General features: G+C 38.1%; 1 protein-coding gene across 9 annotated transcripts in view; it reads right to left on the bottom strand.

Annotated features, from left to right (window-relative positions):
• The window catches only part of LOC140847599 (transcription initiation factor TFIID subunit 1-like), a 117,519-nt gene that overhangs the window by 12,163 nt on the left and 79,653 nt on the right, over positions 1-25,703 (bottom strand). For 7 of the 9 annotated variants that reach the window (XM_073228286.1, XM_073228287.1, XM_073228290.1 and 4 more), the window contains 8 exons: positions 25,313-25,524; positions 22,624-22,732; positions 15,988-16,086; positions 15,513-15,690; positions 11,896-11,963; positions 10,664-10,786; positions 9,816-9,908; positions 9,642-9,726 (listed from right to left, as the gene is read on the bottom strand). In XM_073228286.1, coding sequence (XP_073084387.1) covers positions 9,642-9,726; positions 9,816-9,908; positions 10,664-10,786; positions 11,896-11,963; positions 15,513-15,690; positions 15,988-16,086; positions 22,624-22,732; positions 25,313-25,524 — 967 coding nt within the window. The remainder of the gene's footprint in view (positions 1-9,641; positions 9,727-9,815; positions 9,909-10,663; positions 10,787-11,895; positions 11,964-15,512; positions 15,691-15,987; positions 16,087-22,623; positions 22,733-25,312; positions 25,525-25,703) is intronic. The other 2 variants (XM_073228288.1, XM_073228294.1) reach the window with 2 other exon arrangements.

The following is a 25,703-nucleotide window of genomic DNA, read 5'->3' as shown; positions in this document are numbered from 1 at the left end:
TTCTAAGCTAATTTACCTACTTAGTGAGGTAAGCAGAAGACAGGAAAGTTTTAAGATTTGTGGTTCTATTTAGAGAGAGCATGTATTATTGCTATCTGAAAGGTTTCAGAGAAAAATCCCAGTCAAGATGGTGAGCAATGCTGTACAACAAGGAGAGGTTTGTGATCACTTCTAAGCTCACATTTCCTTTGGGAGCTTTTACAACAATATTAAAAGTAACCTTCCTCCATAAGAAAATGAGTAGTCTGCCAAAACAAGCATAAATTATTAAGTGAGGGAGATTATGCACGTGTTGCAATGTGAATCATTAAAACTGAAAAATAAAATCTTAGCATGACAGAAAGCTTTTTGAGGAAAAAAGTGCCAGATTTAAAACTAAAAGAAGAGAAAAATCTGCACAACTACACACGATACAAAGATCAAAGAGATGAGCTTGGCCTCTCCCAATTCATAGATACATTATCTCAAAGTAGGTCCAGAAAAAGTAAAAAGAAAAGTGAATCTACTCTTCCACACTGCAGCTAGGCTCTTTACTATTATGCAGAAGATGGATCTAAGGCAAGTTAAGATTCTTAGTTTCCAACATAAGAGGTCTGATCTCTCAAACTTGAGTAGAGAACCTCAGTCAGAATCTGGACTGGAAACTCAAGAGGCTAGAAACTATCCAGAGGGGAACTGGGTAATAAATTTCACTGGGCAAGGCTACGATTTACATTCAGGACCTACCCAAAGAAAAGCCCAAGCAGCCTGAAAATGTTTTTTTTCCCCAAATGAACTACCATTCCACTTAGCAAATTTAACCATATATATACAGCTTTGTCTAAACATAGCCATTCACATCTCTAAAACAATTAGAAAAATAATACAGAAACTTAAAAACACCTTTTCCTGTAGAATACAACTTATAATAGGGCTTGACTCTTCATTTTTCAGCACTTCCTATAAGCCAGGTATAGTGCCAAGCTCTGGTGACACAAAGATAAAAAATTTAAAAAAAACAGAACAACAACAACAAAAAAAAAAACAAGAGACAGGTCCTTATCCTTGAAGCCCTTCACGGCCCCATGAAGAACATGTACAGAAACTCCTAATCTCAGTAATGCACAAAGTACTATGGGACGATAGAGAAAGGAGCACCCGTGTCAGAGAATGAGACAGTGTTAAACAACACTTCATTAAAGTCGTTGACATCACGTCAACAATGATATGCTGTCAAATCCAATGAACATTTTTCAAATGTGAACTTAGAAGCCCTGTGTTACATATACAACTGACAATCACTTCTTCCTCGAAGTTCTCTAATCCTGTGTTTTCTATAATACCATTTCCACTCTTTCCTGGTACTGCGCCTCCGTCTTTGGCCATTGCTTCATTCAGAAGCTATTTACTCAGCGTCTACTATATGCCAAGCATTATCCCAAGCACTAGGGGTATTAGGTAGACACATACTGCTTTCACGGAGCTTACAGCAATCACTTACTAGATTTAGATCACTAAGTCTAGCTGTGCCCATTTTTCTTTCTACACTCTTCACACAACTCCACATGATGCCGAACTACAATAGCTTATATAGAATAAACATGGGGTAAGTTAACATTGATTGGTATCCCTCATGGTAAGGTTTTGTTTTGTTTCTCCTAGCACTACATGATTGCTCTGAAAATACATTACAGAAACTTCAAGGCTGAAGGAAAGCATGTTCTTCTGTATCCTTTTCCTAATAAACAACCTTTACTGTCCCAAATGGTAATTTAAAAAAAACATGGACTTGATTATGGGATTAAAGATGCCACTGTGAGAGGTGACAAAGACACCTCCTTTCAAAACCACACAAAATACAAAAACATAGTTAATACAGATAATCTTCAAGGAGCAATAGGAAAGAAGGCTATGCCAGACTGCATACACCTGGAGAAAAGACAAGACCTCATGGAACAGGGTAACATACCAAAGCCATGATCCTGGTGGGACCCAAGCCCTTCCTCCACCCCAGCTCACTGGCAGCAGGAAGAGAAACAGAGCAGGGAGGGGGCAGAGGCCTCAGACTGCTGAACAGCCAGCCCTGGAGATCTGCTTTGGGAGCACAAACCTACATTGCATGGTGCTCTGGAGATTGGTGGGGTTGGAAAGCTAAGACAGGCAGAATACGTGGAGAGACTGAGATTCCAGCTGTTTGTGGAAAACAGGGATCCACATCTGGCTGCTCTGGAACAAAAGAAAGGCAGGCAGTCTGAGATACTTCCTAACAGTGAGAGAGAGGGCTGCTAAAGGGGCAAGGATTGCACACAGCTTGCTGCTCAGGAGAAACGACAGCTGGACAAAACTGTCCAGGCACACTCTGCCCAGCAGGCTGGGAACTTTCAGGAGCTTCAGGTACTCTATCCCCCTGACTGGCTTCTTAGCTGCCAGGACCCCGACTGATATGCAGCCTGCTGCATCTTCCTCCTGGCCTGCTGGCACCGGTCACAAACTGGCAAACACTATGGAGGCATCAGACCAGCCAGAGGGAGGCCCCGCTTAGGGCAGCTACAAACCCAAAGCACAGAGGCTTACACTTGTGTGCTCAGCCCACTGGTTCAACAGTGGAGACAGGTACAGCAGATGAGAATCAGGAAATAGCACTTTCCTACCCCCAGGCACCAGTGCTGCTCCCCTGCGACCCCCAACATCATTCCAGGGACTGAGGGGCTCCAGAAATTAGAGCTTGTGTGTACTAGAGGGGTCCGCATACAAATATGAAACACCAAAGGAACCTGGTTCAGACCAAAATACCACAAGCACCAAAAAAAGGCCTAAGTGAAACTGAACTCACTGACCTTCCTGAAAGAGAATTCAAAATAAAAATCATTACCATGCTCATGGAGGTACAGAAAAATATTCAAGACCTCACAGACGAATTTAGATGCAGATTCAATCCTTAAGAAATCCCATATCTGAAGTGAAACATATGATGGAGGAATTTAAAAGCAGGTTAGATGTAGTAGAAGAGACGGTAAATGCAACAGAAACTGAAGAGGACCACAAAAAAGCTGAGGCACAGAGAGAAAAAAGGAACGCTAGGAATGAAAGAATATTGAGAGAAGTGTGTGACCAATCCAAATGGAACAATGTTTGCATTATAGGGGTACCAGAAGAAGAGAGAGAAAATAGGATAGACAGTGTCATTAGGAGGTAATTGTTGAAAACTTCCCTAATCTGGGGTAGGAGATAGTCTCTCAGGCCATGGATGTGCACAGATCTCCCAACACAAGGCACCCAAGCAGGACAACACCAAGAAATAAAATAATTAAAATGGCAATGGTCAAGGATAAGGACAGACCATTACAACCAGCCAGAGAGAGATAAAAGATCATGTACAAAGGAAAACCCAGCAGGCTATCATCAGACTTCTCCACAGAAACATTACAGTCTAGAAGGGAGTGGAATGATACATTTAATGCAATGAAGCAGAAGGGCCTCGACCAAGAATACTCTACCAGCAAGATTATCATTTAAATTTGAAGGAGGGATTAAACAATTTCCAGACAAACAAAAGCTGAGAGAATTAACCTCCCACAAACCATCTCTACAGTGTATTTTGGAGGGACTGCTATAGAAGGAAGTGTTCCTAAGGCTAAACCAGCTGTCACCAGTGGTAAGAAAATCAAAGTAGAGAAAGAAGAGATAATTATTATGCAAATACAAAATTAAATCAACTACCCCCAAAATCAGTCAACAAATAGATAAAAAGTACAGAATATGATACCTAATATATAAAGAATGGAGAAGGAAGAAAAAGGAATTGAAAAAAAGAACCTTTGGATTGTTTTTGTAACAGCATACCAAGTGAGTTAAGTTATTAGACCCTTAGATAGTAGTAAGGAAGATAACCTTGAACCTTTGGTAACCAAGAATCTAAAGCCTGCAATGGATATAAGTACACACCTATCGATAATCACCCTAAATGTAAATGGTCTGAATTCACCAATCTAAAGACATAGAGTCCTGAATGGATAAAAAAAAAAAAGACACACACACACACATATATATAAATGTATATGTGTATATATTTATATATATACATATAAATATATATATTTATATATATATATTTATTTATATATATTTATATATATATATCTGCTGCCTACAAGGGATTCACTTCACACCCAAAGATATACAAAGACTGAAAGTGAAGGGATGGGAAAATATATTCCATGCAACTAATAGGGAGAAAAAAGCAGGACTTGCAGTACTTGCGGTATGGTGGGTGACTCGATAACATGGGTGAATGTAGTAAACCACATTGTTTTTCTTGTAAAACGTTTATAAGAGTGTATATCAATAACACCTTAATAAAAAGAATTTAAAGGAAAAAGAAACATGAACTTTGTTGTATCCCTAATATATTCTGGTGCATATTTGTTGACTGGCATATTGTACTATTTCACTCACCAGAAGTACAAGACTTTAAGTAAAGATGCTGCCTTACACCAAAGATTGCTAAATCACTATCTACGAGCTCAATACAGTATGTAAGAGAAGAGGGCTTGCTAGTAAGTTACAGACATCACATACCTAGCCTATTCCCTAAAGAATCCTTGAACAAAGCAGTAATCTCAGGGAAATGAAATACCAAATGACAAAGGGAATGATAAAGGGGTGAGTCCAGAAAGAGGATATAACCATTATAAATATATATGCACCCATTACAGGAGCACCAACATTTGTGAAGCAAAAACTAACAGAAATCAAGGAGGAAATAGAATGTAATGCATTCATTCTAGGAGACTTCAATACACCATTCACTCCAAAGGTCAGATCCACCTTACAGAAAATAAGTAAGGACACAGAGGCACTGAACAACTCACTATAACAGATGGACCTAACACATCTACACAACTCTATACCCAAAAGCAGCAGGATACACATTCTTCTCCAGTGCACACAGAACATTCTCCAGAATAGAATACATACTAGGCCACAAAAAGAGCCTCAGTAAATTCAAAAATATTTGAAATACTACTAACCAACTTCTCAGACCACAAAGGAATAAAACTAGAAATAAATTGTACAAAGAAAAGAAAAAGGCTCACAAACAAATGGAGCCTTAACACTATGCTCCTAAATAATCAATGGATCAATGACCAAATTAAAATGGAGATCAAGCAATTTTTGGAGATAAATGAAAATAACAGAACAAAGCCCCAACTTCTGTGGGACACAGCAAAAGCAGTCTTAAGAGGAAAGTGTATAGCAATCCAGGCATATTTAAAGAGGGAAGAACAATCCCCAATGAATAGTCTAAAGTCACAATTATGTAAACTGGAAAAAGAAGAACAATAGAGCAAATGAGGCCCAAAGTCAGCAGGAGGGACATAATAAAGATCAGAGAAGAAATAAATAAAATTGAGGACAATAAAACAACAGAAAAAAATTCATGAAACCAAGAGCTGGTTCTCTGAAAAAATAAACAAAACAGATAAGGCCCTAGCCAGACTTATTAAGAGAAAAAGAGAATCTACACACAACAGAAATAGAAATGAGAAAGGAGAAGTCATGACATACCCCACAGAAATACTATGAAAATCTATATGCTAATAAGCTGGAAAACCTAGAAGATATGGACAACTTCCTAGAAAAATATAACCTTCCAAGAGTAATCAAAGAAGAAACAGAAAACCTAAAAAGACCACTTGCCAGCAACAAAAATTGAATCAGTAATCAAAAAACTACCCAAGAACAAAACCACTGGGCCAGATGGATACACCACTGAATTTTATCAGACATAAAGAGAAGACATAATCCCTATTCCCCTTAAAGTTTTCCAAAAAATAGAAGAGGAGGGAATATTCCCAAAGTCATTCTATGAAGCCAGCATCACTCTAATACCAAAAGCAGGCAAACATCCCACAAAAAAAGAAACTTACAGACCAATATCCATGATGAATATAGATGCAAAAATACTCAATAAGATATTAGCAAACCAAATTCAAAAATAAATCAAGAGCATCATACACCATGATCAAGTGAGATTCATCTCAGAGATGCAAGGATGGTACAACATCTGAAAATCCATCAACATCATCCACCACATCAACAAAAAGGACAAAAACCACATGATCATCTCCACAGATGCTGAAAAAGCATTAGACAAAATTCAACATCCGTTCATGATAAAAACTCTCAACAAAATGGGTATAGAGGGCAAGTACCTCAACATACTAAAGGCCATATATGACAAACCCATAGCGAATGTCATACATAACAGCAAGAAGCTGAAAGCTGTTCCTCTAAGATCAGGAACAAGACAGGGATGCCCACTCTCCCCACTGTTATTCAAAACAGTACTGGAGGTCCTAGCTAAGGCAATCAGACAAAGCAAAGAAATACAAGGCATCCAGACTGGTAAAGAAGAAGTCAAACTATCACTATTAGCAGATAACATAATATTATACATAAAAAACACTAAAGAATCCACTCCAAAATACTAGACAAATACCTGAATTCAGCAAAGTTGCAGGATACAAAATTAATACACAGAAATCCATGGCTTTCCTATACACTAACGATGAACTAGCTCAAAGAGAAATCAGGAAATCAATTTCTTTCACAGTTGCATCAAAAAGAATAAAATACCTAGGAATAAACCTAACCAAGGAAGCAAAAGACCTATACCCTGAAAACTACAAGAGACTCTTAAGACAAATTAAAGAAGTCACTAACAAATGGAAACTCATCCCACAATCTTGGCTACGAAGAATTAATATTGTCAAAATGGCCATCCTGCCTAAAGCAATCTACAGTTTCAATGGAATGCCTATCAAAATACCAACAAGGTTGAACAAATAGTTTTAAAATTCATATGGAACCATAAGAGACCCAAAATACTTAAAGTAATCCTGAGAAGAAAGAATAAAGCAGGGGGTAATCTCGCTTCCCAACTTCAAGCTTTACTACAAAGCCACAGTAATTAAGACAATTTGGTACTGGCACAAGAACAGACCCAAAGACCAGTGGAACAGAATAGAGAGTCCAGATATTAACACAGACATATATAGTCAATTAATATACGATAAAGGAGCCATGGACATACAATGGGGAAATGACAGCCTCTTCAACAGCTGGTGCTGGCAAAACTGGACAGCTAGAGAATGAAACTGGATCATTGTCTAACTCCATACACAAAAGTAAATTGAAAATGGATCAAAAACCTGAATGTAAGTCATCAAACCATAAAACTCTTAGAAAAAAACATAGGCAAAAATCTCTTGGACATAAACATGAGCGACTTCTTCATGAACATCTTCCCCTGGGCAAGGGAAACAAAAGCAAAACTGAACAAGTGGGACTATATCCGGCTGAAAAGCTTCTGTACATTAAAGGACACCATCAACAGAATAAAAAGGTATCCTACAGTACGGGAGAATATATTCATAAATGACAGATCCGATAAAGAGTTGACATCCAAAGTATATAAAGAGCACACCCACCTCAACAAAAAACAAAAAGCAAATAATCCAATTAAAAAATGGTCAGAGAAGCCGAACAGTCAGTTCTCCAGAAAAGAAATTCAGATGGCCAACAGACACATGAAAAGATGCTCCTCATTGCTAGTCATCAGAGAAATGCAAATTAAAACCAAAATGACATATCTCCTCACACCAGTAAGGATTGCCGCTATCCAAAAGACAAACAACAAATGTTGGCGAGATTGTGGAGAAAGGGAACCCTCCTACACTGCTGGTGGGAATGTAAATTAGTTCTACCATTGTGGAAAGCAGTATGGAGGTTACTCAAAAAACTCAAAATAGAAATACCATTTGACCCAGAAATCCCACTCCTAGGAATTTACCATAGGAATGGAGGAGTCCAGTTTGAAAAGGACATATGCACTCCTTTGTTTATTGTAGCACTATTTACAGTAGCCAAGAAATGGAAGCAACCTAAGTTTTCATCATCAGATGAATGGATAAAGATGTGGTACATATACACAGTGGAATATTATTCAGCCATAAGAAGAAAACAAATCCTACCATTTGCAACAACATGGATGGAGCAAGAGGGTATTATGCTCAGTGAACTAAGCCAGGTGGAGAAAGACAAGTACCAAATGATTTCACTCATATGTGGAGTATGAGAACAAAGAAAAAAACTGAAGGAGCAAAACAGCAGCAGACTCACAGAACCCAAGAATGGACTAACAGTTACCAAAGGGAAAGGGATTGGGGAGGATGGGTGAGAAGGGAGGGATAAGGTGGTGGAAAAAAGAAAGGGGGGATTATAATTAGCATGTAAAATTTTGGGGTGACATGGGGAGGGCTGTACAACACAGAGAAGACAAGTCGTGATTCTACAGTATCTTACCACTACTGGCTGATGGACAGTGTCTATAATGGGGTATGTGGGGGGAACTTGGTGAAGGGGGTAGTCTAGTAAACATGATGTTCCTCATGTAATTGTAATGATACCAAAAAAAAAGTCTTCACTTGGATGCTTTGCCTCAGTACAGCACAACCCAGATTACATCTACCACTTCTCCAAAACCACTCTTCCTATATTAATCAGTGGCACCAGTTCTCCAAGTCAAAATTCTAGATGTTATCTGGTTTATCCATCCTTCCAAAAATGTAAGTTTATTTTTTTAAAAATTACAAGCACACTCAATTTTAAAAATCCAAACACTAAGTACACACAAGAACAAAGTAAAAATTATCCTCCAACTATCCCTTTTATAGCCCTCACCTGTGGCAACAACCGAGCTAAAAATAGTGACTGATCCCTTTACACGGGGTATGTGCTCATCAGTCCCTATTGAGCCCAATGTCACTCAATGATGTCCTCCTCTAGAGGATCTGAATTTGCAACCCCCTCCATACATACCGTTGAATAATCAGTTTTCAACAATGTTGGATATATTTTGATATATGCCTTATTTGTGAGCTCATCTACATTTTGATCACTAAACAGTATGTAGTAGGTGCTCAATCAGTGTTTAGTTATTGACAAGCAAGTCATTCAAAACTGAACTGTCAGATTGTTTTATCACCTAACCCTTAAGGTGAAAGTGTTCCTTCTGTGTCTGAAGTGTACACTGTCCTTCTAATATAGCCCTTGTCAAGCTGCATTTTAACTCTGTCTACCAATTAGAGTGTGAATCATACAAAGAGAGAGAGTGACTATGTCTTTCCTATCAGTAGATTAAGTAGCGAGCACATAAGTAAGTAGCTGGCTGGAATATATTATTCAATCAGTTCACGTACTGAGCAAAAACTCCATGGTTTGAAGAAGCTCACCATCATCTACAGTCACAGATTTTCGTTAAGTTTCATCTAAGTGCCTGGGGCATTGGTGAGTTTAATATCTCATGGAAAACAGTGATAGCTCAAACCTCAAAGTAATATCCATTTGATTTTCATTTTCATCTCATTTTTTGTGCTTTCCAAAGTTAAAAAGTAAGTGTACATTGCTTTTTTCATCATTAAAATTAGCAAACTTTACAAAATATGTACACTAAAGTATGTTTTTTTAAAAGGCTCACTTGACTGATTCTGCTATCAATGGTCAAAGCTATTTCATGCACTTAAATTTTAATGATGCTAACTAATATTGGAGGGATAGCCTGATGGAAGGGGGGGGGGGGCGGAAGGAGAAATTCCCACCATTGTACTTAACACTGTTGGCCAGAATAAGGTTGACATCATCCAGAAAGCTGTCCCGACCCTGATACTTGTGCTTGGAGATATTCTGTGATTAAAAGAATCAGGGACTCAGATGCATATACAAAGTTACTGGATTCCAAAAAGACATTTTAGAACAAAACACAAAACACTCACCTTACGTATAGTCTCTAAATCCATTGGACTCACAATCACTTTGTAATAATCTGGAACGAACTTCTTATTAACTGGGTGATGAAATGGCCAAGACTAGTTAAAAGAAACCATGAGAAATAATTAAATGCAAAATCATTCTTTATACCAGAAATTCTAAACCTAATCACTAATATTCCTAAGAGTCTGACAAAAGCTATGAATTCTCTACCCAGAAAGACATAATTACATAAAACTTTGCATATAATTTAAGGGGTTCATGGAATCCTTTAAAGGTTCCTATGCTCTCATAGCGTAAGATCTCCTGCTCTATACTTACAATTAAAATTTCTTATCCCCAGCTCCATCCAGAAGTTTTATAGCATTGCACATATATAACATATGCCTGCAAGCTGAATGTTAACAGTTCAGAATTCCTAGGGACTATCATTACAACAAAATGATACGTTGAATCAACACAGTAGCCCTGGACATGAAGTTGTAATAGACAAAACATGAGGATGACGACAAACACTGGTTAACTATCAAACTGTCATTTGTCATGAAGCACCTCTAAATGCAAAGCCTCCCACTGGCTGGCATCCTAATCTCTCTACAGAGCTATTCAGGAACATTGAAATACTGAATGGCAACAATAGGCAGAATAAGCCTCTATATCCATAGGGTTCTTGGACTCTTTGATTTCAGTGATAATGCCTCAGACAGCAAAAAAAGGTTGGTTTTTAAAATTACATCACTTTGAATCGATAAATACCACCCTCCAGACTCCCCAACATACATATACATGCAAATACTACTGTTTTCCTTCCCCCTGTACTGTCTTCACAATATTTAGCACGAAGACCACCTACATCTGCAACTGCCATCATTTTCTGGGTGACAATGTTGTCTAGAATGAAAGAAAATGCCACTTGGTCATCATCATCCAGCAAGGGGTTGATAGCTTTCTCTAAACGAGCCAAATTGTCTTCTTCCTGACACAAAACAAAGCGAAAGGAAAGACAGAAGTTTTCCTGAGGTGTGGTCAACAAAGAAAATTAAGGAGAATTTACAGCTCAGTTGTCTATTCCCCTTGAGCCAGAGACTCTAACTTTGAATTTTCAGCTACTCAGTTCCAGGCAAAAAGTCCAGATAAATGATACTCCAGTAAAAGATCAAAGAGCCATATCAACCAATACATCCAAAAGCATCAAAGGGATATACCAACCACTCTCTTAGGAATTCTATCTTCTATTCCTATAGATCACCAAAAATATACATTCCTGGGTCTCAATAGCTTAGCTCCCACAACAAAAACACCTTTACCAAGTTAGATTTTAATATCATGTTCTTTCTGCTACAACACTATTGCTGAAAGCACTGAACACTTTATTGGTGATTACTGACTTCTCTATAAGGGAATCTAACCCAATACAATGATTTCAGACTATACTAGGAAAAAATTGTTTTAATAATTCCTCATCCTCACAAACACTTAGTATTTTCAGGGTTTTGTTTTGTTTGTTTTCTTAAATTTTAGCTTCTGGTAGGTATGTTGGTTTAAATTTGCATTTTCCCAGTGATCAAGTTGAGAATCTTCTCATGTTTATCGGTCATTTGGTAATCCTCTTTTATGAGATGTCTACCTCATATTAACATCATTATCAACTTGTATATTTTTATAAGCTTGTAAGGTGTCTTTTCCTTTTTTTTTGGTAAGAAGATGGAATATAGACACATTATCTTTTAAAAATTAAAATTCCTCCCTGCCAGAACTCTCTCTTAGCTCCAGCTGACTTCCTGGGAAGTCATTTTCCTTGGCCCTTTTTGAAGAGTTATGTGGGTTCTAGATTTTAATCCCAGCTCTACTATTTAGTAGTCATGCTGCCCAGGGCAAGTCATTTTCTTCTATGAACCTCAGTTTTTCCATCTACAAAAAAGGATTGGACTATATGATTTCTAAGGTCCCTTCCAGACTCTAACATACTGAAGATATGCTACTTCCCCACTCCTGTACTCCTCTTTCTGTTAACGCCGTACTTCCTCAACCCTGCTCCCACCACCTTCAAATTCTACTGCCTTTCTCTCATTTTAAATGTTTTACCTCTTTGAGTTTTTCATCACAGAGATCCAGCATGGACTGAGAGATCTGGGTCAGTGAGTGCTTCGGACCTAAATTACAGCAAAACATTATTAAGATTAAGGAGGCAAGAGCTGCCAATACCTCTTCAGATTTATAACACATTTCCTCAAGCACCTAATACAACTATGTGCCAGGCACCAGCCTTGCTGCTGAGTCAGACAGGTATACTAGTGTTAGCTCCATTTTTCAGGGCTTAACACGGCATATCCACACTATGTATGAATAAACTAATTTTAACTCTTCCTTATTTGTGTTACCTCCACACATAGTACTACTATTATTAGTACTGCTGCCTTTAATACCTTGTAAATGATACTATAGACAGGGAATAACAATCTGCTGAAAGATGGCTGAGAAGATCAATGCATGGTTTATATCTTTCCATACTTAGCATATATAATTTGTGATTACAATTTTCATTTACAGAACTCCTGGTTTATGATGTCCTCCCAAAATATGGCTAATCCAAAGCCTTTGCCACACAACAATACCTGTCCCATCTCAGACTGTTATTTTAGTTTCCCTGAACTCCTTTAGGAAATTCCTTCAATGATCTTCTACACTCCTCCTACTTACAGTTGCCCTAATTTAAGCAAATTTAGTGTAAGATGGTGATAATCAGCGGATACATGGCAGCTGAAGTCATGAAAATGAAAAACGTGGGAAATGATTAGATAAAGTCCCCCCATAAGAGGGAGAGGATTGAGGAGGATCAAGTGGTCAACAGTGCTAAATGCACTTTAAAAGTTCAAGAAAGTTATTCTTAGCACATGATAAAATGTTCAACAGCAAAGACAAATACTGCATGATCTCACTTCTATGTGGGATCCAAAAAAATCAACACCACCACTACCAAAAATCCAAACTCACAGAAAAAGAGATCAGACTTATCAGAGGTGGGGTTGGGCAAGGGAGTTATAGGAAGGTGGTCAAAAGGCACAAACTTCCAGTTATAAGACAAATTAAGGACTAGGGACATAATGTACAACATGATGACTATAATTAACACTGCTGTATGGATATATAGGAAAGTTGTTATATTTTAATAGTTCTCATCAAAATGAAGCAAAATTTTTCTCCTTTTATTGCACCTGTGTAAGATGGTGGATGCTAACTAAACACTGTGGTACTCATTTGACAACACATGTAAGTCAAATTACTACCCTATACACTGAAACTTACACAGTGCTGTATGTCAATTCTATTTCAAAGATGGAGGGAAAAAAGGATGCTCGACATCATTAGTCATTAAGGAAATGCAAATGAATACAACAGTAAGATACCACTTCATATCCACAAGGTGGTTAAAATAAAAAAGATGGACAATAAATAACAAGTACTGACAAAAAATGTGGAGAAATTGGAACTCTTACTACACACTGGGATTGTAAAACAGTGCAGTTGCTCTAGAGATACAGTCTGGCAGTTCAAAAAGCTAAACACAGAGTTACCATCTGTTACAAGCAATTCCACTCCTAGATATTTATCCAAGAGAAATTAAAACAAATATCCACATAATAGTTTGTACATAAATGTTCACAGCAGCATGTTTGTATTAGCCATAAAGCACAAACAACCTGGTGTCCATAAACTGATGAACAGATTTTTAAAAACAGGGTCTCTGCACAAAGGAATATCATGTGGTAATAAAAAGAGGTAATAAATACCGATACACACTACAACATGTATAACACACATTAAAACTGACCAGTTTAAGTGGGTGAATTATATAGCGTACAAATTATATCTCAATAAAGCTGTTTAAATAAAAGGTATTTCTGAAATAGGCCATCTGATCCACCCACAGTTAGGAGGCTGCTAGTATTTCTGCAGAAGTCAACTGCAGAGTTGTGAGGTACAAATGGGAAATGAGTAAGTGGAGGCGTATGTGGAGCATGGTGGTCAAGAGCATAGGCTTTACATAAGATATACTTGTATTTACGTCTCTGCTACTTTTTAGCCGAATGACCACCACCTTGGTCTGAGAAGAAAGAAGATTGAGCTAGAGAGGGATATAAGGCTATAAGACAGTTCTAACTTTAAAATTTTCTTCCTTATTTTTTTTACTAACATCTCCACCTAAATAACCCACAGATACCTCAAACTCCGTATTTTCAAAGTCAATACTTAACTTTCCGTTCCCCTTCCAATCTGATTTTTGTTTTAAGTATTTATCCTTGCAACTTGAATGACAGGTGGACCTAACAAAGTTATTCTTCCCTTGTATGTATGTATGTGTCTGGCACTCTGCTAGGTCCTGGGAATACAACGATGAGTAAGACATGGTCTCTCTAGAAGGACACAAGGTGGCGGGAGAATCAGATACATAAATAATTATATATATTACAACACCTGAAAACATACACTTAATTGTGCTGGAGAGCAAAAGGACAAAAAAATGGATACTTTAGGCAATTTGAATAACTGTTCATGAAGAGATGATATGACCTGGTCTGGAAATATGAATGGAAATTTACCACTGAAAGGGAAGAAAGAGCATTCCAGAGAGCAAAGACGGTACAAAGACATGAAGAAATAGCATAGGATATTTAGTGAAGTATATGTTGAGTGTGGCAGGAGTCTACAGTAGTTGTGGGATCCAGTCACAGGTGATGAGACTAGATAAACAGGTTAGGCCTGCTTGTGAAAGGTCTTAAAATCTAGGTACTACTACTGTCCCAGTTGTACAGATGAGAAAACTGAGGAGATTAAATAACTTGTCTGAGGTAACTCAATTAGTAAGTGGCAGAGCAATTATTCATACTCTGGCTGTACTCTTAATCCCTATGTCTATATATGAACCTATGGACAAGGACACAACTAGAAACTAGAAAACTTTATCCTTTACGTGCAGAAGCTATATTGTTTACCCTCTTTTAAGACTCAGAAAACAGATTTCTTCCTCCTTGCCTTTCTAGCTGGAGCATATAACTGCCTCTATGTTAAAAGATCTGTAGATCAAATCAAAGATTCACATACAGCAAATATGGTCACAAGCACAGTTTCTGAACATGTTCCATCCACACAGAATCTCTCTCCCTTCTGCTTACTTAGGCCCACTTCTTCCCCCAGTACTCTCCATGAAATTCTTTCATTTCAACAGATACACTCCAAATTATACAGAGGGTACATTAAAAAGCGGGAATAAGCAGCAGCACTATTTGTGACTTTGATGGGGTGTGAGGGAGGACTTGATGATATGGGTAAATGTAGTAATAACCACATTATTTTTCATGTGAAACCTTCAAAAGACAGTTTATCAAAGATCCCTTAATAAAAAAAACATCTCAGGCTTGTCCTGAGAATTACAGTATGTAAGTAAGTATATATAAAGTGCTTAACACAGTGGATGGCACTTAGAAAATGTTAAATAAATGTTAGCTATTTATTATTTTCTTCTAAAAAAAGCAGTATTTATTAAATGACTAGAACATGTATACATGATTTTCATAACCCCAAAAAGCCTCAATACATTGTGTGTCCTTTCAGTGTCCAAGATAGTCTGAATTTAGGACTATTAAGGGATAAATAAGGATCTGAATGGTGACCTTTGTAGTCAAGGATCAGGTGATTCTTACCATTGTAGGTTGCACTGTTTTTTACAATTAATTCCAAATGGTCTCTGAACTCTTTCCGAGATGGGTAGAGGTGTTGACGCACATTTTCACGGAGTGTTTGTAAGTCCATTGGTCGAGTGATAATTCTGTAGTAGTCCTTGACAACCTTTCCATTGACTGGAGTGTGGAAAGGGTATGTCTGTGCAAACAAAATCCAGCACCATTAATGAGCAAAGAACACTTGCCAGAGCCAATTCCTGAAAACTCACTTTTTACCTGTCTAAGTGGATATCAACTCTCAAAGGAATCTTTCTAGGTGGAACAGGTCTGACTTCCTCTTTAACTAAACTGTTAAAGAAAAGAACGAAACAACTGTATACCGAAAAATTAGGAGGTCCAAGCAGCTGTGACTCTATCTACTGCCCTGTACCTGTAATTATACACAGAAGAAAGGGCCTAGCCATCCCTACTGTAGATATGTATGCAATGAACTCACATTTGGAAGCTCTCTCATGTCATTGATGATACACTCCAAGATGGAGGACAATGTCACCATGGGGTCTGTCTGGCGCCGGTGAATGGACTTACGAGGTCTCTACAGAGAAACAAGAAATAAGAATGCTACTTTTTTAACTTTTAATTTTGGTATCATTAATGTACAATTACATGAGCAACATTATGGTTACTACACTGCCGCCATCATCAAGTCCCCACCACATACCCCACTACAGTCACGGTCCATGAGCGTATCAAGATGCTATAGAACCACTACTTGTCATCTCTGTGTTGTACTGCCTTCATCATGAGCTCCCCCGCTACATTATGTGTGCCTATAATAATGCCGCTTTTTTGCTCATATCCCTCCTTTCACAACCATCCTCCCCAATCCCTTTCTCTTTGGTAACTGTTACTGCATTCTTCGGTTCTGTGACTCTGATGCTGTTTTGTTCCTTCAGTTTTTTCTTTGTTCTTGTACTCCACAGATGAGGGAAGTCATCTGAAATGTCTTTCTCCACCTGGCTTATTTCACTGAGCCTAATACCCTCTAGCTCCATCCATGTTATTTCAAATGGTAAAGATTTATTTTCCTCTTAAGGCTCAATAATATTCTATTGTGTATATGTACCACATCTTCGTTATGCACTCATACACTGATGGACACTTAGGTTGCTTCCATTTCTTGGCTATTGTAAATAGTGCTGTGATAAACATAGGTGTGCATCTGTCTTTTTCAAACTGTGTTGATGCATTCTTAGGGTCAATTCCTCGGAGTGGAATTCCAGGGTCAAATGGTATTTCTATTTTGAGTTTTTTGAGGAATATCCATACTACTTTCCACAATAGAAACTAATTTACATTCCCACCAGCAGTGTTGGAGGGAGGGTTACCCTTTCTCCATATACTCGCCAACATTTGTTGTTGTTTATCTTTTGGATGGTGGCTATCCTAACTGGTGTGAGGAGAAATGTCATTGTGGTTTTAATTTTCATTTCGCTGATGATTAGCGACGTGGAGCATCTTTTCATGTGCCTGTTGGCCATCTCAATTTCTTTTCTGGAGAACTGATTGTTCAGCTCCTCTGACCATTTTCTAATTGGATTATTTGCTTTTTGTTTGTTGAGGTATGTGAAGTCTTTATATATTTTTGATGTCAATCCTTTAGCGGATCTGTCATTTATGAATATATTCTCCCATACTGTAGGATATCTTTATGTTCTATTGATGGTTTCCTTTGCTGTACATAAGTTTCTCAGCTTGATAAAGTCCCACTTGTTCATTTTTGCTTTTGTTTCCCTTGCCTGGGAGATATGTTCATGAATAAGTTGCTCATGTTTATGTCCAAGAGATTTTTGCCTATGTTATTTTCTAAGAGTTTTATGATTTCATGACTTACATTCATGTTTTTAATCCATTTTGAATTTACTTTTGTGTATGGGGTTAGACAATGATCCAGTTTCATTCTCTTACATGTAGCTGTCTAGTTTTGCCAGCACCAGCTGTTGAAGAGGCTGTCACTTCCACACTGTATGTCTGTGGCTCCTTTATTGTATATTAATTGATCATATATTTTTGGGTTAATATCTGGATTCTCTCTTCTGTTCCACTTGTCTAAGGGTCTGCTCTTGGGCCAGTACCAAATTTTCTACATCACTGTGGCTTTGTAGAAGAGATTGAGGTTGGGAAGTGAAATCCCCTCTACTTTATTCTTCCTTCTCAGGACTGCTTTGGTATTCGGGGTCTTTTGTGGTTCCATGTGAATTTTAAAACTTTGTTCAAGTCCGTTGAAGAATGCTGTTGGTATTGTGATAGGGAATGCATTGAATCTGTAGATTGCTTTGGGCAGGATGGCCACTTTGACAATATTAATTCTTCCTAACCAAGAGCATGGGATGAGTTTCCATTTGTTAGTGTCCTCTTTAATTTATCTTAGGAGTATTTTGTAGTTTTCAGGGTATAGGGCATAGATCTTTCACTTGGTTAGGTTTTTTCCTAGCAATTTTATTCTTTTTGATGCAGTTGTGAAAGGAAATGTTTTTCTGATTTCTCTTTTGGCTAGCTCATTGTTAGTGTATAGGAAAGCAACAGATTGCTGTATATTAATTTTGCACTCCACAAATGTTCTGAATTCATGTATTACATCTAGTAGTTTTGGAATGGAGTCCTTAGGGTGTTTGATGTACAATATCGTGTCATCTGCAAATAGTGACAGTTTAACTTCTTCCTTAACAATCTGGATGTGCTTTATTTGTTTTGTCTGATTGCTGTGACTAGGGCATCTAGTACTTTGTTGACTAATAGTGGGGAGAGTGGGCATTGCTGTCTTGTTGCCAATCTTACATGAAAAGCTTTCAGCTTCTCATGCTTAAGTACAATGTTGGCTGAGTTTTTGTCATATATGGCCTTTATTATATTGAGGTATGTGCTCTCTATACACATTTTGTTGAGAGCTTTTATCATGAATGGATGTTGAAAATTTTCAAATGCTTTTTCAGCATATATGCAGATGATCGTGTGGTTTTGTCCTTCATTTTGTTGATGTGGTGGATGATGTTGATGGCTTTTTGAATGTTGTACTATCCTTGCATCCCTTGTATGAATCCCGCTTGATCACGGTGTATGATCCTCTTGATGTATTTTTGAATTTGGTTTGCTAATATTTTGTTGAGTATTTTTGCATCTATATTCTTCAGGGATATTGGTCTGTAATTTTCTTTTTTTGAGGGGTGTTTGACTGGTTTTGGTATTAGAGTGATGCCAGCTTCATCAGATGAGTTTTGCAGTATTACCTCCTTTTCTATTTTTTTGAAACTTTAAGGAGAATGGGTATTACATCTTCTCTAAAAGCCTGATAAAATTCAGCAGTGAATCCATCTGGCCTGGGGCTTTTGTTCTTGTGTACTTTTTTTATTATTATCGATTCAATTCCACTGCTGGTAATTGGTCTGTTTAGATTTTCTGTTTCTTTCTGGGTCACTCTTGGAAGGTTGTATTTTTCTAGGAATTTGTCCATTTCTTCTAGGTTTTCCAGCTTGTTGGCATATGGGTTTTCATACAATTCTCTCATAATTCTTTGTATTTCTGTGGGGTACATCATGATTTTTCCTTTTTCATTTCTGATTCTGTTTATGTCTGTAGCTTCTCTTTTTCTCTTAAATCTGGCTAGGGGTTTATCTATTTTGTTCATTTTCTCAAAGAACCAGCTCTTGTTTCCACTGATTCTTTCTACTGTTTCATTTTTCTCAATTTTATTTATTTCTGCTCTACTCTTTATCATATCCCTCCTGTTGACTTTGGGCCTCATTTGTCCTTCTTTTTCCAGTTTCAATAATTGTGACTTTAGACTATTCATTTGGGATTGTTCTTCCTTCTTTAAATAGGCCTGGATTGCTATATACTTTCCTCTTAGAACTGCCTTCACTGCCTCCCACAGAATTCTGGGCATTGTACTGTTGTTTTCATTTGTCTCCATATATTGCTTGATCTCTGTTTTAATTTGGTCATTGATCCATCAATTATTAAGGAGCACATTGCTAAGTATCCATGTGTTTGTGAGCCTTTTTTTTTCTTTGTACAATTTACTTCTGGACTTATACCTTTGTGATGTGAGAAGTTGGCTGGTAGAATTTCAATCTTTCTGAATTTACTGAGGCTCTGTTCATGGCCTTGGTCTGTTCTGGAAAATAGAGAAAGTGTATTCCCCTGCTGCTTTTGGGTGTAGAGTTCTGTAGATGTCTGTTAGGTCCATCTGTTCTAGTGCGTTGTTCAGTGCCTCTGTGTCCTTACTAATTTTCTGTCTTGGTTGATCTGTCCTTTGGAGCTAGTGGTTTGTTGAAGTCTCCTAAAATGAATGCATTGCATTCTATTTCCTTCTTTAATTCTGTTAGTATTTGTTTCACATATGTCAGTGCTCCTGTGTTGGTTGGGTGCATATATATTTATAATGGTTGCATCCTCCTGTTGAACTGCCCCCTTTATCATTATGTAATGTCCTTCTTTTTCTCTTGTGACTTTCTTTGTTTTGAAGTCTATTTTGTCTGATACAAGTACTGCAACACCTGCTTTTTTATCCCTGTTGTGTGCATGCAATACCTTTTTCCATACCTTCACTTTTAGTCTGTGTATATCTTTGGGTTTGAGATGAGTCTCCTGTAAGCAGCATATAGATGGGTCTTGCTCTTTTATCCATTCTATTACTCTGTGTCTTTTGATTGGTGCATTCAGTCCATTTACATTTAGGGTGATTGTCGATAGATATGTACTTATTGTCATTGCAGACTTTGGATTCATGCTTACCAAAGGTTCAAGGGTAGCTTCTTTACTATCTAACTATCTAAACTTAACTCAATTGTGCTATTATAAACACATTCTGATGATTTTTTACTTCTCACCCTTCTTATTCTTTCTCCTCCACTCTTTATATGTTAGGTGTTTTATTCGGTACTCCTTTGTGTTTCCTTGACTGCTTTTGTATATAGCTGATTTATTTTTTGCCTTTTGTTTGTATTTGGTTGGTTTGCTTTCTTTGCTGTGATTTTATTTTCTCTGGTCACCTGTATTCAGCCTTAGGAGTACTTCCATCTAGGGCAGTCCCTTTAAAATACCCTGTAGCAGTGGTCTGTGGGAGGCAAATTCCCTCAACTTTTGCTTGTCTGGAAATTGTTTAATCCCTCCTTCAAATTTTAATGATAATCATGCTGGATACAGTGTTCTTGGTTCAAGGCCCTTCTGTTTCATTGCATTAAATATATCATGCCATTCTCTTCTGGCCTGTAAGGTTTCTGTTGAGAAGTCTGATGATAGCCTGATGGGTTTTCCTTTGTAGGTGACCTTTTTTCTCTCTCTGGCTGCCTTTAATACTGCGTCCTTGTTTTTGTTCTTTGCCATTTTAATTATTATATGTCTTGGTGTTTTCCTCCTTGGGTCCCCTGTGGTGGGAGATCTGTTGGCTTCCATGGTCTGAGAGACTATTTCCTTCCCCAGTTTGGGGAAGTTTTCAGCAATTACTTCTTCAAAGACACTTTCTATCCCTTTTTCTCTCTCTTCTTCTCTGGTACCTCTATAATGCAAATATTATTCCATTTGGATTGGTCACACAGTTCTCTTAACATTCTTTTATTCCTAAAGATCCTTTTATCTTTCTATGTCTCAGCTTCTCTGTATTCCTCTTCTCTTGATTTCTAGCCATTAACAGTCTCTTGCACCTCATCCAGTCTCCTCTTTACATCCTTCTTTTTATTGTTTCGTTTATATTATCTACCTCCAGACTTCATCACTTAGCTCTTGCATATTTCTCTGCAGCTCCATCTGCATGGTTATGACTTCCGTTTTTAATTCTTTTCCAGCAAAATTGGTTATACCTTTCCACGCCCTCTCTCTGGCAATGTTTGAGAGATTTTGGACTGGACCAGGTTCTTTTGTCTTTTCACGGCAAGAGAAGTGATCACTGGCAAGTGGCACGTGTGTCAGCTGGGAGAACGAAGTCCCTTCCTGCTTGATGGTCACCTTGCCCTTCTCCACTGCCTGTGCCAGTTAACCACACACAGGGAGCCATCTCTGGGTTAATACCCTGAGCTGCCATGCATAGTGAAGCCCTTAGGATAGCCCAGGGCACTGCCTGGGGTTGCAGGCGCATGGCATGTTCTCCTATGAGAATGGCACCCCTTCGTCCCTTCATCCCTCTGGACTTTGTGCCAGCTTCCTCTGTCCCTGGTGCAAAGCCTCGGGTTCTGGCCCAGTTAGCTGCACGCTGGCAGAAGACTGTGTGGTTTCTGTGGGTGAGGCTGCTTCCCGGCTGGTCTGCAGCAATTTCCTTGCAGTGAGCTGTTTCCGTGCAGTGCCGGTGGAGGGGAACGAACGGCAGCCTGCTTATTGCCATGAGGGGCTGCGGAACCGCATTGCCACCCAGTGGATTAGGGTGTCTGATGCTCCTTAAGATTCCCAGTCTGCTTGGACGCATGTGCTGGGATGATTTTGTCTACCTGTTAAACTACTGTCTCTTTAAGAATTTTAAAGCACCTGCTTTTCTTTTGTCCTAGGAGAGCTGGCTGTGGGGACCCGCTCACAGACTCTGTCTTGGACTTTACTTTCCCATTTCTCTAATATCCAGTACAGCATGCAATATGTGTCTGTGCTCCTGAGGCAGATTACTAGGGTTGGTTATTTAGCAGCCCTGTGTTTCCACTCCCTCCCCACTCTGATTCTTCTCCTCCTACCAGTGAGCTGCGGTTGGGGGAGTGCTCAGATCCTACCAGGTCACAGCTTTGAATCACCCTTTTCATGAGATGCTGAGTTCTCGCAGATGTAGATGTAACCTGGCTGTTGTACTGTATCTTCTGGTCTCTCTTTTAGGAATAGTTGTATTTGTTGTATTTTCATGGGGAGGATATTTCCACTGCTCTACTCATGCTGGCATCTTGAGCACCTTCGACCCAGAATGTTTCTTCAGACTTGAAAAACCCAATACTTTCTAGCTAGATAAATAGAGTTTGGCAATCTTGTAACAAACACTACACATAGTTTTTAGGGCAAAGCCAAAAGAAGAATCTAAGGATGTGCCACAGCCATGGGTTAGAGCGTAAAGGGAATCAATACGAACCCCATCTGGTCATAAAGAAGCAATAAAAATACTCACATTCAAATTGTCACAGTGAACACTGGTTTCAACGCGCCATTTCTTCTTTGGAGGAAATTGCTGTTTAGGGAACTTGAGAACCAGAGATTTTCTCCGAACTTCATTAGCACTGCAATCAATAACACTTTCATAGTGTGCAGTCCCTATTTCCACTTGCCAGAAAAAAAGCAACTACAATGAAAATGTCCGAAGTACCAGAGCAAAAGCCTGGGGGGGGAAAAGCCTAACCAAAAGCTAGACATCTGTATTCTAAGGCTCAGATCACCCAAGGCCTTATAGGATCTCCAAATTAATAAAGAACTGGGCAAGCTGTAAGTAACTTCACCTCACTTTCCTTTTTGGCAGATAAGGGAACTAGGCTAAAGGAATTCCAGGAAACCTTCCAGCTCCAACATTTTTAGGGTTAAAGTCTTAGGAAACTTAAGTTACTCAGAATGGAAACATGAACAGTATTAAAAAGTGGTTTGAAAAGAAAAACAAGTTTGTTTTTCCCTCAGTCATTAAAAACCCACCTTCTTCCCTTCCATTGTATAGGATCAAGATACTACATTCTCCTTTTCTAATGTGCTGCAAAACATGACTGTTACAGATACCAAAAATATAAATCAACAATGATGAAAAAAGATCCCAAAACTTAACAGAAACAGAAACAAATTCTATGGTGATAGATGGGAACAAGACTTACGGTGGTGATCACGATATAAATATGAAGTTAAAATGTTGTACACTGAAACTTTTATGTCATATACCAATTTTACCTCAATAAAAAACCAAATGAATATAACTATATCAAATTCATAAAGAAATTACACACAAAAAAGAATTCGAATATATTTTGAGTATCATACCCTGACTGCACAACTTCAGTGACATAGTCCAAGGACAACAAACTACAGAAAACACCATGAATCTACTTTATATATTTGTTGTTAATAGAGATATCAGTATTGTAATTCTCAAACTATATTAAGAAGAGAAAATGAATAAATATGTTGATGTTGGGAATGACAGGAAGGATACAAATATGGAATGGGGGAAGATGAAGAAGAATCCATAGATGCAATCTGAATTAGAGGTATCATAATGAATTGTGATTTACAGATATATGTACACTTCCTAGTTCTGTCTACTAAAAGTCTAGAAGCAATGATATCTTAGTGGCAATGAGCATACCTAACATTTAGATCTTGGTTTTCTAAATACCATTCCCTAATAAAAGGAACCATGGCTCCTTGGAAAACTGGCTGACTCTAGGTCTTGGACAGGGAAATTTCAAGGACAGCCTAGAACATCTTGTGTCAGAAAGACAAGAAGTTCTCAAAGATTTATAGGGTCATTTCAAAAGGACAAAGGATCTAGCTGGAAGAGGTCAAGTTTAAGACAATATGAACATCAAAATTAATAATGATGTTAATGAGTTACAAGACATTAAACTTACAGAGGAAAGAATTTCAGAATCCATAGTAATACTCAAACAAAAGGGAGGGAAAGCTCTTCTTTAGAGCATGCCAGTTAACGTGGGAAGAACACTACATATAAAAACCACTGTTTTGCAACTCCTAACATAATAATTGAGTTAAGCAATGATCATCAATGCTAAACCTACTAAGAGAAAGATTGTTTGGGAACAGTTTATTCACCCTCTTATTAATTACAAAGGGAAAAACATGTATTTATTACAGAGGAATCTGCGGGATCACTTTAACAAGATTAAAACTCATGAGAAAACCTGACATAATGTGCTTCCTGATGTGGTGTAATAAGTACACAATATCACCTTGCCAAAGACATGACATGTAAAACAAAACAAGTGCAAAGGACAGTTCTAGATTGAGAGACACTCAAAATGCTTAATATTTGAACTGGGATTGGATTCTGCACAGAGAATATGCAACAGAGCATTGAGACAACCAGGGAAATCTGAATACTGAATATCAGATATGACTTAATCAGTGTTAATTTTCCTAGCTGCAGTAACAGTATAATGGTATGTCCTGATTAGAAGATGTGTGTGAAAAAGTTCATGACTAAAATGTCATGATGCCAGCAACTTACTTCCAAATGGTTCAGGAAAAAAAAGGTTTAGATTTAAGATGAAGCAAATGTGACAAAAGTTTTAACAGCTGGTGAGTTTAGAGGACTAGTATAGTGTATTTTTCTTCCAACTTTCTGTAGGTTTCCAATTTCAAACTATAAAGTTAGGGGGAAAATCTTCTTTCATTAAAAACTTCTCCACTTGATTATCAATATTAAATTCTCTGAGGGAAAGAGACAGGTACATACAAGCATCGTTTATGTCTCCTTGACCTATTTGGATGTTCACTATCAGAATAGTGTGGTTAGGGACCTTAAGAATGTTACCAGTGCTGGCAAGTAGAATACGAAGAGCATCTATTATATGCCAGGCACTGTTCTACATGTTCTATATAGTCCCTCTCAGTTTATCTTCATGGGTACCCTGGTATGGGTAGTTCTCTTTTGTAAATAAGGAAACTGAGACTCAGGAAAGTTCAGTAGCACACCCAGTGTTAATTAGTGGAACCTGAGTGCTTCATGACAAAAGACTAATTTTCATTACTGGCAACAATTACTGAGGAAAATCCATCCATGTTAACTGCAGAAAACACATCACATCCACCCCTGCCACCCATCAATATCATCAGCCTCCAACAGATCTGCTTTCCCTTACCTCTCAATTAGCTGTTTCCCCAAAATAATCTTGGTCCCTTCAACCTTAATAAGTTCTTCATTATCATTATGAATGACTGTCTTTTCCAACTCCTTCTCCTGCTCCTCAGTCATGGCAACAGGTTTGGAAGGTGGGGCATTTGTTTGATAATAGAGGGGGCAGAATTTGTTTGTCCTCCTGTGCCCAATGGCACCACAAGCCCCACATTTCTGCTGCAAAAAGAAAATTAACAACATGACAGGAGTAAGTAGGCTGCATGCTAGTGTTAAAAAATACATGGGAGCCAGGAGAGAAACAAAGGCAGGTTCAGAACTTTTTTCTAATAGAATTGTTATAGGCCTTTCAACCAGAAACCACTAGACAAAAGTGCATGTATGGAACTGATACATTA

The sequence above is a fragment of the Manis javanica genome, unplaced genomic scaffold, assembly GCF_040802235.1.
Source record: "Manis javanica isolate MJ-LG unplaced genomic scaffold, MJ_LKY HiC_scaffold_24, whole genome shotgun sequence".
In the NCBI taxonomy this organism is placed as follows: domain Eukaryota; kingdom Metazoa; phylum Chordata; class Mammalia; order Pholidota; family Manidae; genus Manis; species Manis javanica.
Note: the sequence above shows the minus strand (reverse complement) of the source record. Positions and strands in the feature narration are given on the sequence as shown.